General features: G+C 39.4%; 1 protein-coding gene across 2 annotated transcripts in view; it reads right to left on the bottom strand.

Annotated features, from left to right (window-relative positions):
- Positions 1-14,407, bottom strand: part of LOC128997238 (uncharacterized) — a 103,154-nt gene that overhangs the window by 40,822 nt on the left and 47,925 nt on the right. Inside the window, exon 1 of one of the 2 annotated variants that reach the window (XM_054422849.1) lies at positions 5,546-5,768. The exons of the other annotated variant lie outside the window; for it this stretch is intronic. Coding sequence (XP_054278824.1) covers positions 5,546-5,735 — 190 coding nt within the window. The 5' untranslated portion in view covers positions 5,736-5,768. Of the gene's footprint in view, positions 1-5,545; positions 5,769-14,407 lie in introns of those variants that run through there. 2 annotated transcript variants of the gene reach the window in all.

The following is a 14,407-nucleotide window of genomic DNA, read 5'->3' as shown; positions in this document are numbered from 1 at the left end:
ACAGCCAGAGGCTTGACTGACGGACCGCAGACCGGACATGTCTGCCAACATGTCGGACCGTGTATGGGAGGCTTCAAAGAATTGAATTGATTTTTTTTCATAAAAGCATCTAAGTGAAACTTAAAACAACATAATTCTAAATTCATTCATTCCAGTAAGGAAAATTAACAAGATTAATTCTGACAAACACCATTAAATACCCTTCCCTTCTCAAACACTAACTCACACCCCAATCCCTCAACACAGTGCTTACTGCAGAGTTATTGCTTTGTTGTGTGTTCAGTTTATGTCTCGCCAACCAGTAATACTTGTACAACAACTCTACTTTAAAGTTAACTATCTATATGTAATATGTTGAAGTGCTATATTGTTTTCCAATGCAAAATTTCAACTTAGATTTTTTTGTCGACCAATTAGGAAAAGAATAAATACTAGTGGTTTGGAACTGTTAAAGGAGTGACAGATGATAAATAGGATAGGTAAAGAAGGAGTTGATAGAGATTGAGAGAAGCCCATGGAAAACTTAGAAGAGTGTGAGTACATGAGGCGAAGGGGGATGTGGAGGAGAGAGAATTGAGAAATCAAATAGTAGAGGATGAACTGTGAAGGGCTATAAGAAGATATAAAGGCAAGTTGACACCTAAACTAGGGGGATAACTGAAACTGAAACAGATATGGATCATATATATGTATAATAATTAAAATATCAGCAAATATTTAAATTGGCAATCACTCGAACTTAGCCCCTACAGCTTCAAACCTTCAAGAGATTGTCTTACCTAGGCAAACAATTTTTAGAGTTTTTAGATGCAAATAAGGATGACATACTTTGAAATTATTATGTCTAATACTTTCTAAATTATAAGTTCTACAAGCAATTGCATCTATCCGCACTACTTATCTCTAGTCAAAGGAAAGCTGGCGGAAGTTCACAAATGTTCATGTCAATGAATGAGTCATTTTGTAGGCGGCAAGACTAAGAAGTTCAACCCACACAAAATGTCCGCACATTCCATTCAAGGCTTACTTTCTAGTCCACATGTCTGCTGTGGCTGTATCTGAATGTTGTTAGTCATCACTTGCACTTTTACAAATACACACTTTAATACCCCTGCCGCAGCTAACCTGCCGCCGACTAAGCGAATTTCCATTTGTCTAAATTGATTTTCAATTAAATCTATATAACATTAGGTTTAACGAGTACCTAGGTTTGCTGCTACAAGAAAACTATTGTGGGGTTTTTATTAAATTACAAAAGCTTAGTGCAAAATAAATAAATTTGCCAATTTTTATCAAAATATATCCATAAGAAGAAGAAGAAGAAGAAGAATATATTTATTTCCAAAATTACAAATTACAAAAATTACAATCCTGGCTGTAAAGCAAAGTACAAAGGAAAAAAATCCCCACAAAGACTGTACATCTGCGTGTGGGGAGAGTCTTCTCCGTCGCTCACCACTTCACAGACAAGATAAAAAAATAAACAAATAATTACTTAAATAAATAGAAGTTTGTTTTCTTGCCATATTGTTGGAAAAAAAAAGACTGAACATGAACAATATTTGAAGTACTTGAATGAGGGTGCCAGTACTGAAGTAGTTTGGTATTATTAGCCTAATTTAGTTTTAAAATTGTCATCGACTTTCATTATGGTTTACTAACAGTCCCGGGCCTAGGTCTTATTGTGCCACCTACGGTAATAGCTTCTTCCCTATAGGGAAATTCGCTAAAAATCACACTATACAAAACCAATCCAAACGATCACCATTCAAATAATCCCAATTCCAATCCAACCAAGACCTTCACAGGACATAACAATGAGCAAGATCAACTTATGTATTAAACAAATTTAAGTTTTCTTTTCCAAGTTCGTTTGGCTCTTCTACCCGACCGATTTTCATGATTGAGGTCTCAAATTGAAGGTATGCACACACAGATTTACCATCAATCATCGGCATATAATTCTCTATAGTCTCACTCGGTTTATACGTAAACGAAGTTTGCTCTACATGTATTTATTATGGGAGTTAAATTTGGTTTCTCTTTTTAAGTTTCTTTGACTCTTCTACCCGACCGATTTACGTGATGTAGGTCTCAAATTGAAGGCATACAGGCAAAGATTTGGCATCAAGCATCGGCGTTTATTTATCTATTATCCCACTCGGATTATACATAAACAAAATTTTTTCCCCCGTGTATTTCTTATGGGAATGAAATTTGGTTTTTCTTTTCCGAGTTCGTTTCGCTCTTCTACCCTACCGAGTTTTATGATTGAGGTGTCAAATTGAAGGTATATATGCATGCACAGATTTCACATCAAACATATAGGCATATATTTTACCTACTTGACCAAAAAACATAATTTGAACCATATTCAAATTCTTACTTAAATTTAAGATGTATTTCACTAGTTATTATTATTTAATCCTATATATTTTGGTCTAAGAACCTTCAGTGAAATTACGGCTTTCATTAAGCTATTATTTATTAAAATCAGACGAGTTTCAAGTAAACGCAAGGTGAACGACCAACATAAAAATTGTTTTTCATAAGGTTTTTTCTACGATTAAAAATCAATAGCATCAATCAGGAAATTATATGCTATAATTTGAGCTGTTGGTCGTTTGAATCAGTTCGGTTGAAGATACTGTATTACTCAATCAAAAATCATAAATTTGATTATTTCTCGGATATTTCTTTTTGCCGCAAAGCAGCATGGGTCCTCTAATTTTTCTTAAATAATTGTTGTAATATGACGAAAATAGTACATCACACAGGCAATTGAGTGTCTTTTAAATAATATGCCTAAATAGCTTCTTGCACATTTTCTGGGAGCTCTGGTCGAAATTCGAAAAGAGTCATTTCGTTTAGATCTCCAATAGTCAATATGGTTCTATTTAAAAAAAAAGTTAGGATAAATTAATCAACCCATCTGCCCATGGATTTCGTGCACTCCATTTCCACCAAGTTATGTACTTCACAATTGAACTATTCGTCATAACCCATCCCAGACAACGTCACCTTCTGAAAGATCATGTGACCTTTGGGCGTAATGACACTGACTCTACGACTCCAACTATAGATGGGATTCCGGTTTACTTCACCGGCTACCGTCCTCCGTCCGCCATCTTGTGGACCTTGTGGTGTCTGGTGCCAACACACCGTGACCTACGTTTCCCCACCATCACGTGCCATGCAACGCCACGACACCGCGTCTTCACTCTTCAAGGTCATACGGATCATCCCATCCGATACGCCGTAAGCCGATACAACCGCCATGGTTAGCACTCCCTTGTGACCGCAGTCCGCGACTGTGGGATTTCAGAGTATCGGCTCTCGACTCAACTCAACGGTTTATATAAGGCGAACAACACGAGTCAATCCCTGGAGAAGATAATTGTAGATGAGAATAGTTAATTTATTAGGTGTAATGAAAATTTTTAGGAGTCTACAAATTATTTTAGACCCGGGTTTGGTTGTACAAAAAATGTCAAACCAACTTTCATTTGTTTGACTATGTGGCATCAATACCTTCGATATTCTGTACCATTTAATTGGTTATTTATCAGCCTGTAGGTAATTTATCAAAATCGAGAAGGGTCTAACAAATCCGAAGAACAACACAATACCGCGGAGAAAGCCGTGAAAATAATATAGATTGATCTAGCTAATAGGCCTATTTTTTACCGCTAGAATTGTTTTGTATTTATTTCTCGTAATTTCACCAGCATGACCAAAATCGAACAATCACTTGCAAACTGTTGTCTGTCTAATGGTTATTGGCGAAGCGTAAAAACGGAAGGGTAACATTTAATCGATATCCAGCTAACGTGAACGTAACCGTACATGATACATTCAAAACAGGCTTCAAATTTGACGATAAATACTAAAGCCTGTTTCATGTTGGTTATTTTTTAGTGCGCTAACGTAGGTTAATTGTTTCCCTCTCATTTTATGAAGGAATTTAAAAATCTTCGCTTTACTCTTTTATCTACCATAATACCAGAGATTACAAGCGACAGTTTACAAAATGGTTAACAAATAAAATAAAATGTATTTTAAAATCGGTTAAAAACAAGTAACAAAATAATAAACAACAAAGTCCTCTACCTGTCGGAGAAAATAATTCTGCCGAACTACCGGATGATAAATCAATAAGGAAATATGTTTAATATGTAATACAAGCCCAAACCCTACCCCAACTGCAGTTATACTTCCGACATGACCAGTCAATGTTGCCCTATGATTCACTGATAATAGATAACAGGGGTCACGTAGATAAGCGATAAGGTCACTAGACAAGGCGGTGCCCAATCAATACCACTGTTACACCCTTCCTTCCGTCTCTTTCTCTGTATTCTCGCAAACCGAGATGAAAATGTGAGTTTGCCGATGCAATAGGAAACAATTTTAATGTTGCAACCAACATTTCTATGAGACAGAAGCAAGGGGGGGGGGTGTAAATCAAAATTAGGGTAGCCAATCGTACCAAAAAGGATAAGTTACCAACAACATTCTATTTTCAGTGCGAATTGCGTTCACTATTTTTGTCACAGATTATTTTGAAATATGGGATTAAAGCTCCAAAACGCTCTACACTTAACTTATTTACATTGAAGCAATGCGAAACTAGAGTTGTTTAACTAGGTAATCGCGTTACACGTAATACCAATGTAGATTGGGCCTTTTGTGTACAATCTGAAAATATCAAATTTCAATGGTTTGTCCTCTCAATTTATGTGATCAACTATTTTACAGGAATTATAATTCTTACATATAAGGAATGAACTATTAAATCGAAAGAACCTATGAACAAATCGTGATAATGAATTATATTCTTGATTGTTTGGAAATTCATTTAAAACTATGCAAAACAAATTGTATTCAACGTTCTTTCACCTTATTCGTACAATGTTCAGATGGTGATGATGGATTTAAGACCCCAATACAATGATCAATTAGAATTAACTGGCTTTTTAATTGTGATTACCTGTGTATTTAACATCTCATTCAATCAACCTTCGTTTATTATCAACGTCTAAATCAAACAGCTATATTTAATTATTAGCGTAACTGCATTTGTAAATGTAATAAAAACAAGCTTGAAGCATTTTGTGTTTATTTATTTCTGAAACCAAATAAAGAGGGGAAGTTAAGAGGGAGTTTTAAAATGAGCTCCAATGAAATATGAGTAACTATAGTCAATGTATGTATCAAATTTAGATTTTTGAACGTGGCATTCTACGCCTTCTTGAAATATTTTACAACGAGTATCCTAACTTAGATTCAAACGAGCGTTTATTTGATTAATATTATTTGTTAGATTTTTGTAATAACACTCATAATAATGTTAGATTTTACAAATTTTCAACGTTGAAACCCCTTTTCCACGCACTGAAACTATAAATTTAATTTATATTAAATCCATGCTAGTCACATTGAAAATCAAGTGTGTACAGTGTTTGGTACAAACAAACTATAATGGTTCACAAATTTACCCCACGAGAAAACAAAAATCCAAAATCTACCCAAATTGTACACGTACCTTTCACATATGGTTTCCTATCCGTCTTAACTTCCGTCTTAACTTCAGCTTTTGCGACACTCTCTTTCGCTCGTTCTTTCTGCTTCCCGTCGGGTTGTTTGAATAGGGGATTTTTCGCCAGTAAGTCAAGCACAGGTTTGTACTTCTTTTCAAAAACTTCCCCTAAAGTTGTTGGCGGATTTCTCCTCATTTCGCACAGTTTTCTTAACACAACTCACTCTAACAGCGCTACCAACTGAATGAGTCATAAATGTAAAGTTGTAAATTGTTTTTATCTGTTTGATGTCACGACACCGCCAGTGCAGTCACAAGATTATTTATGTTTTGATTGTCAAACTTTCCTAAACCGGACATTGACTGAAACGGACTTTGTATTGAAGGATAATTTAGGGTTAAGCAATATTTTCAAAGAAACTACATACACGTCGTGGTCCTGATTAATAAGTAGGCCTAAATATATGTTTTGTTTGATACAACGTCTTATGGTAGCCTACAATTTTAACAAAGACATCGCATTGTTATTTTTAACGAACTACAAAGCTGAAGCTGGTAAATCCGTGCTTACCGGAGCTTTGCAATGAGACAGGATTACAAAATCTGAAGGACTACGGCGTTTATCAGTCAAAGGTTAATAATAATTTTCTATGAGAAAAAAATATAGTACCAAATTTAAAGAGCATTATAGCATTACGTACCGTAACAGTGATTACTGTACTCGATGGTGTTTTATGGAATAAATAAAAGTGTCAACTACATTTCATAGAGTACAAAATCATCTATCGTTTTCAATTCGCTGTATGAAAGTAAAAACTTATAAAATATTAGAGAAATGTATAAGGAAATTGTATGTAATCATCGCGTACTTCTTAATTTATCCATATAGTTGAACGTTATTTCATTTTACATGATAACATGATGACTCAAAAAGCAAATAAGGTAAAGTATTAGATCGGTATGTAAACGGAAATACAACGGCGCATATCACCCGTTGAGGGGTAGATTACATTGGGATAAGTTTCAGTTAACTTGATCCAGTAATTTGGCGTAATTGAAGACAGTCTACAGACATGTCCTCATTTTCTACTGATTGTTTATAATGTTTAATTTCAGCATAAATTATAGATAATTAGGAACAGTTTGGCACCCTTGCCAACATAAACTTGGAAAATCATTAAATTTTGTGTATTGGACACTAAATTTAATTAATGTTACTGTGAGGGAATTTCTGTGTGTGTGTTGATTTCGTTATCCTATTGCCAAAATAGTTCAGCGATGCTGGGTTTAAATTTCCAGGGGTCGATGTGAACCAACAAAATATTGTTGATGTGAAATTCCACTCAATATTAAATTCGTTTCGAATAATCTAAAGTGTCGATCGTCTGCGTTTAATCAAATCCCTTTATTGAAAATGATAGGGTAACTCAGTGAAATGTGCGAACCAGTTGTCGCTATTCACTCATCATCGTTACCCTATCTGACGCGAGAGAAAACGTTGTCGTGTATAATCTATGTGTCGTGTTATCTGTTAATTCAATTCTCGCGTTAGAATCTATTTCAAGAATTAGGTTCGATAGCTTGTACAGCTAGTTAGGATGCTGAATGTTCTTCGAGCAAACTAGGATCGGTATCAAAGGTTATAGGATCAAACTAAACCTTGCTACGCTCCGATCGTTACCCTAACCCTACGCAAATGCGCTCTATACAACCAAGAGGTTAAGGATAGATAGCCTGCACAGCTAACTAGGATGCTGAATATACTTCAGCAATCTAGGATAGGTTACGGTAGGTTAATCGTTACCTTAACGCCCGTATGAACCTCGGTCGCTACCCTAAACCCCACGTAAATGCGCTCTAAACAACAAAAAGGTTAAAGGTAGATAGCCTGCACGGCTAACTAGGATGCTGAATATTCTTCAAGCAATCTAGGATAGGTTACGGTAGGTTAATCGTTACCTAAACACCCGTATGCACCTCGTTCGCTACCCTAACCCCACGCAAATGCGCTCTAAACAACAAAAAGGTTAAGGGTAGATAGCCTGCACAGCTAACTAGGATGCTGAATATTCTTCAAGCAATCTAGGATAGGTTACGATAGGTTAATCGTTACCTAAACACCCGTATGCACCTCGTTCGCTACCCTAACCCCACGCAAATACGCTCTAAACAACAAAGAGGTTAAGGATAGATAGCCTGCACAGCTAGCTAGGATGCTGAATATTCTTCAGCAATCTAGGATAGGTTACGGTAGGTTAATCGTTACCTAAACACCCGTATGCACCTCGTTCGCTACCCTAACCCCACGCAAATGCGCTCTAAACAACAAAAAGGTTAAGGGTGGATAGCCTGCACAGCTAACTAGGATGCTGAATATTCTTCAAGCAATCTAGGATAGGTTACGGTAGGTTAATCGTTACCTAAACCCCCGTGTGAACCTCATTCGCTACCCTAAACCCACGCAAATGCGCTCTAAACAACAAAGAGGTTAAGGGTAGATAGCCTGTACAGCTAACTAGGATGCTGAATATACTTCAGCAATCTAGGATAGGTTACGGTAGGTTAATCGTTACCTAAACGCCCGTATGAACCTCATTCGCTACCCTAAACCCACGCAAATGCGCTCTAAACAACAAAAGGTTAAGGGTAGATAGCCTGTACAGCTAACTAGGATGCTGAATATACTTCAGCAATCTAGGATAGGTTACGGTAGGTTAATCGTTACCTAAACGCCCGTATAAATCTCGGTCGCTACCCTAAACCCACGCAAATACGCTCTAAACAACAAAGAGGTTAAGGGTAGATAGCCTGTACAGCTAACTAGGATGCTGAATATTCTTCAAGCAATCTAGGATAGGATACGGTAGGTTAATCGTTACCTAAACACCCGTATGCACCTCGTTCGCTACCCTAAACCCACGCAAATGCGATCTAAACAACAAAAAGGTTAAGGGTAGATAGCCTGTACAGCTAACTAGGATGCTGAATATACTTCAGCAATCTAGGATAGGTTACGGTAGGTTAATCGTTACCTAAACGCCCGTATGCACCTCGTTCGCTACCCTAAACCCACGCAAATGCGCTCTAAACAACAAAAAGGTTAAGGGTAGATAGCCTGTACAGCTAACTAGGATGCTGAATATACTTCAGCAATCTAGGATAGGTCACGGTAGGTTAATTTGGATAACTAAGACCCCCCACTATCCTTTAAAGATCCCAAATAATCAACAGGCTAACGCTAGCTATGTGAGCACTAAAACAGCTACCCTTAGCTATTTATCAAACAGCTATTCAGATGTGTAGTGAATACAAAAGCAAAACTGAGCAAAATCAAATGCTATATCGCTAGTCAATGTTGAGGATCCAATCACTAACAACTATAATCGACGGCTAACTATAAACTATTATTCCGGTAGTAGATTCGGTGTTAACTTCGATAGCTATCGATATCAATACGATCGATAGTTCGGATCAGACGCAAAATAATAACAAAACGTCGAGCAAAACACTGTTGTGTTGTGCGTGGCAAATAGGTTATGTCGTTATTAAATCGTAAACACCTTATAGCTAATTAATTGTGTCTCGTAATTCTCTCTACGTTGAATTAAGTACAAGAAATTCGTTAAGCATACAAGATAGGGTAGTAGGCTATAGAATGGCGTACACTGCCCAAAGGATGCTGCTTATACTTCAGCAAAAGGAGAGGTGTTTGGAAGGCAACATTGAGTTTATATGACGTTATATTACACAAGCTTAGGCTATTGTCACCCTCAAATTATATAGTTCTTCAATAACAACTAGGCTAAGGCTTAACCTATTAAATCACTCCTTAACTGCGATACAAGAGGGTTTAGGTAATTGAGTAGCGTGTTCTGCCCAAAGGATGCTGCTTATGCTTCAGCAAAAGGAGGGATATTGGAAGGTGACACAGAGGTTATGTAATATAAGATGTGTAGGTAAAAATCCTTTAGAATACTCAATTGGCCTTGCTCAACTTTTGCTTTCCTCAATAGCCTAGTGTATGCTAACTCGTTTGGATTTTATATAGCTAGTCGGCAAAATTTCTTTAACTTCAAACTAATTATTTCACAATTTAAAATCTAAATTAAATTGCAAAAAATACCAATTGATCACTGATCAAAATCGAAAACTTCGTTCATCGGGAACAAATTATCGTAAATCAACTATCCAACATCGATCGTAAATATCCAAACGTAAAACAATCCAATTTCCCTGAATCATAAAATGATGTCAAGTAGGCACTATACCTTAGAGAGAGACGTGTTGATCGGGTCACAAAATGGCACAGACTGTCCGGCGGCGCCCGGTCCCAGTGGTTTTGTTGCACGTCTGGGCCGGTCATGCGCAGAAACCAGTTTTGGCAGTCTGACTCGGCCTCGGTGGCGGCTACATCGGTGCTCGCGCTAACAACTTGAGCCTCGCCTCACCATGCTTAACCTCAAAATCCTTGGTCGTTTGTACTACCTGACTGATCCTCAGTTAAAAACCTTTTGTCTCCCGATCTCAGCCATGATATGATAAAAAAAGGTGAGGTGTAAAAAATCAACCCTTACATCCTCCACTCACTTCGCGTAAACAAAAAAAAGAAACAGAAAAGAAAAAAAACATTCTCAACTTCTTCTAAACCAAAATTCAAATTCTTCCAAACTAAAACACAAATAACGTCAATGTCCTTCGATTTGTAGATCCTACTCCTGGGATCTAAAAATATTTGCAATCTTCTACGGAGTAAAGAAATGAAACTTCTTAACATCAAAACAAAACTGAGCTTTCTCAAATGGCTCACTTCCACGCTGGTGGGGGACAAGTCCCAACTTTCGAATATTGATCCTCTTGATCTCGTTCGTCCCGGGTATCTGGATCTTCATAGTTCGTCTTTTCCCTCGTCTTCTTGCTGGACGATTGGGTCGATTCTCATCGGACTCGGCTCTCGGAGTGTTCGTAGGTATCACTTCAAATTTCGCTGGCGCTTTCTTCTTCGGTGGGGGTGCAGGGGTATTCGGGATAGCCAATTTCTTCACATCAAATCGAGTAGCAGCAGTCTGGTTTGGTTGATCTTGATTAACCAATCGAACACTGTACGCACAAGAGGGTTCAGGCTCCAGCCCACAAACTGTAGTGTCTTCTATCTCGGCTCGTTTCCCTGACGGCTGTGTAGAATCGTTGACACTTGGAATAGTCCGGCATGGGCCTAGGAAATCCTCTTCAATTTTCACGGCTAATACGTTCAATTTTCTTATCATGTCCATGCCCAAGATTATAGGTGTGCTTAACCCAGGAAGGTAGAATGCTTTTAGCTCGTGGTTCGCACCTCTTATTGTGGATGGCAGGGTAAAACACCGATTCAATGTCATTTCCGAGTTGTTGGCCATGGCAACCCTGACTTCTTGGTTTTCTAGTTGCACCTTCCGTTCAATAAAATCAGCTACCTCGTCACCTATCAGGTTTACCGTGGAACCAGTGTCAATCAGTGCCTTAAAATCTCTACCAAACATCGAAACCTTAATGTACGGCCTAAGGTCTTTGGTGGCACTTTCTGAGTCATAACAGTGAATGGTGCCTAACTGGAAGTTGGAGGTCGTTGCACTAGGTCGGATCTCGGACTCCGGCGACCTCCGTGGTCCATCGTCCGTCTCTCGTTTCCCGACTTCGAGCAGTCACAAGTTGTTGTCCTCGCTCCTGGCTTCTTGCAGTTGAAACACCGTATAACTTTTGGTTCTTTGCAGAAAGCGAAGATGTGGCCTGTCTTTTCGCAGTTCCAGCATGTCCTTGAATCAGCCGGTCGCCTCTCATCCTCGCGGTACCTTCGATTCTGATGTCCCCTTTCAGCCATGGTCTTTGCCGGATATCGGTCCTTACTCATAGGTTCAAATCTAACTTGGTTGCTGTTCTTGGATTCAACTGTTGCTGTGTGATGCGAGAATTTCGGCGCCAACCTACTTCGTCCATGGTAGGCGGTTTCGGGTACCAATGCCTGGGCTGGGTTCGGCGGGGGTGTATATTCAGTTCGCTCTCGCAAGCAGGTCTCATAATCTTCAGCGACTTTGATCAGACTTGGCAAGTTCACAAAGTCTCGCCTACGAACATATGTTTTATAGCTCGGGTGCATGTTTCTATAAATTCGGTCTAACTTTTCGTGTTGCGAATATCCTCCTCTTCTTCGAATCAAGGTCGAGATGGCTACAACATAGGGTTTGAACAACTCTCCTTCTCCTTGTGTTCTCTTCCTAATTTCGTCATCTAAGTGAAGTAGATAGCCGGGAGGTAAGTACTGAATTTGAAAATCCCTGACAAAGTCCATGAAGTCACCCCAAAATTCTCGATTATTCCTATACCATAGGATCGCACTGTCTTTCAATAGCTCGGGCAACGCCTTCAACATCAACTCAGGGCCTACACTATACGATTCCATCAATTCATTCAAGCGCTCTAAGAAAGATATGGCATCCGATTCTTTCCTTCCATCGAATCTCAAATTCCATTTCCTAACGGTATTACAAAGGGAGGCAGTGTTCGACAGTCTTGGTGAATCTACGTCACCTGCCACCATTGGCTCTTCTCGTCCACTCGTGTGGTTAAAGCCAAAATCCAATTGTTCTGTCAAACCACCTTCATCGTTTGATTGATTGCGTGTGAAGACTGGGGCATAAGACTTCATCCTTATCGGAGTAAGCATCGAGGTTCGCCTCTCGGGAACCCCCAAAATTGATCGAGCTGTCTGGTGTGTAGTTGACAAGGTCGCTTGGCGTGGCTTTGAAGCTTGTGTCATCAGCCGTCTGACCTCGTTAAAATCAGCATCAGGTGGAAGACCCAGAAGTTCTCGGATGCTCACGGCTTCTAACTCCAAGGATGCACCCGCTGGTGCTTCTTGAGATGCTTGGTGGAACTCATCATCCTCTTCAATCGCCTCCTTTCCAGCCCGTTGTCGTAACCGTCGAACAAGTTCTGCTCTAAGCTGATTAGCGTTTCCTTCTGGTACAGTTCCCAGCTTGCCTAGCTCGTCTTCAAGCTGCAATCTTGATAACTTGTAGACCCAGCTGACCCTTACTTCTGTATCCGAGGGTGGTCGTTGAGCTGTTCCAGCTGCCGTAGAGCTAGTAGTCGTAGTAGTGGATGTCCGTAGGTCCGCTCCTCCAGACGAGGTCGTGACCGTAGCGATAGGTTGTTGCTCGCCTCCTTGTGACGAAGCGCTTCCGTTGTCACCTTCTTCCATTATATTCAATGCCAGGAGAATCTTGAATGGTCTAAGGAATCTCTCTACGTGATAGAACATCGTTGTTCCTCAAATAAATCGTCTAAAATCCAAATTTCTACTTTTCTTTCAACAATTTCCAAATTTTCGTCAATAACTACTTATTCAGTAGTCCCTGTTCGGGCGCCATAAATATGTGAGGGAATTTCTGTGTGTGTGTTGATTTCGTTATCCTATTGCCAAAATAGTTCAGCGATGCTGGGTTTAAATTTCCAGGGGTCGATGTGAACCAACAAAATATTGTTGATGTGAAATTCCACTCAATATTAAATTCGTTTCGAATAATCTAAAGTGTCGATCGTCTGCGTTTAATCAAATCCCTTTATTGAAAATGATAGGGTAACTCAGTGAAATGTGCGAACCAGTTGTCGCTATTCACTCATCATCGTTACCCTATCTGACGCGAGAGAAAACGTTGTCGTGTATAATCTATGTGTCGTGTTATCTGTTAATTCAATTCTCGCGTTAGAATCTATTTCAAGAATTAGGTTCGATAGCTTGTACAGCTAGTTAGGATGCTGAATGTTCTTCGAGCAAACTAGGATCGGTATCAAAGGTTATAGGATCAAACTAAACCTTGCTACGCTCCGATCGTTACCCTAACCCTACGCAAATGCGCTCTATACAACCAAGAGGTTAAGGATAGATAGCCTGCACAGCTAACTAGGATGCTGAATATACTTCAGCAATCTAGGATAGGTTACGGTAGGTTAATCGTTACCTTAACGCCCGTATGAACCTCGGTCGCTACCCTAAACCCCACGTAAATGCGCTCTAAACAACAAAAAGGTTAAAGGTAGATAGCCTGCACGGCTAACTAGGATGCTGAATATTCTTCAAGCAATCTAGGATAGGTTACGGTAGGTTAATCGTTACCTAAACACCCGTATGCACCTCGTTCGCTACCCTAACCCCACGCAAATGCGCTCTAAACAACAAAAAGGTTAAGGGTAGATAGCCTGCACAGCTAACTAGGATGCTGAATATTCTTCAAGCAATCTAGGATAGGTTACGATAGGTTAATCGTTACCTAAACACCCGTATGCACCTCGTTCGCTACCCTAACCCCACGCAAATACGCTCTAAACAACAAAGAGGTTAAGGATAGATAGCCTGCACAGCTAGCTAGGATGCTGAATATTCTTCAGCAATCTAGGATAGGTTACGGTAGGTTAATCGTTACCTAAACACCCGTATGCACCTCGTTCGCTACCCTAACCCCACGCAAATGCGCTCTAAACAACAAAAAGGTTAAGGGTGGATAGCCTGCACAGCTAACTAGGATGCTGAATATTCTTCAAGCAATCTAGGATAGGTTACGGTAGGTTAATCGTTACCTAAACCCCCGTGTGAACCTCATTCGCTACCCTAAACCCACGCAAATGCGCTCTAAACAACAAAGAGGTTAAGGGTAGATAGCCTGTACAGCTAACTAGGATGCTGAATATACTTCAGCAATCTAGGATAGGTTACGGTAGGTTAATCGTTACCTAAACGCCCGTATGAACCTCATTCGCTACCCTAAACCCACGCAAATGCGCTCTAAACAACAAAAGGTTAAGGGTAGATAGCCTGTACAGCTAACTAGGATGCTG

This window comes from Macrosteles quadrilineatus, unplaced genomic scaffold, assembly GCF_028750875.1.
Source record: "Macrosteles quadrilineatus isolate MER2022 unplaced genomic scaffold, UCM_ALF_1.0 Scaffold_6__1_contigs__length_79288215, whole genome shotgun sequence".
Classification (NCBI taxonomy): Eukaryota; Metazoa; Arthropoda; class Insecta; order Hemiptera; family Cicadellidae; genus Macrosteles; species Macrosteles quadrilineatus.
The sequence above is the reverse complement of the archived record's forward strand: the minus strand, read 5'-3'. Positions and strand labels throughout refer to the sequence as shown.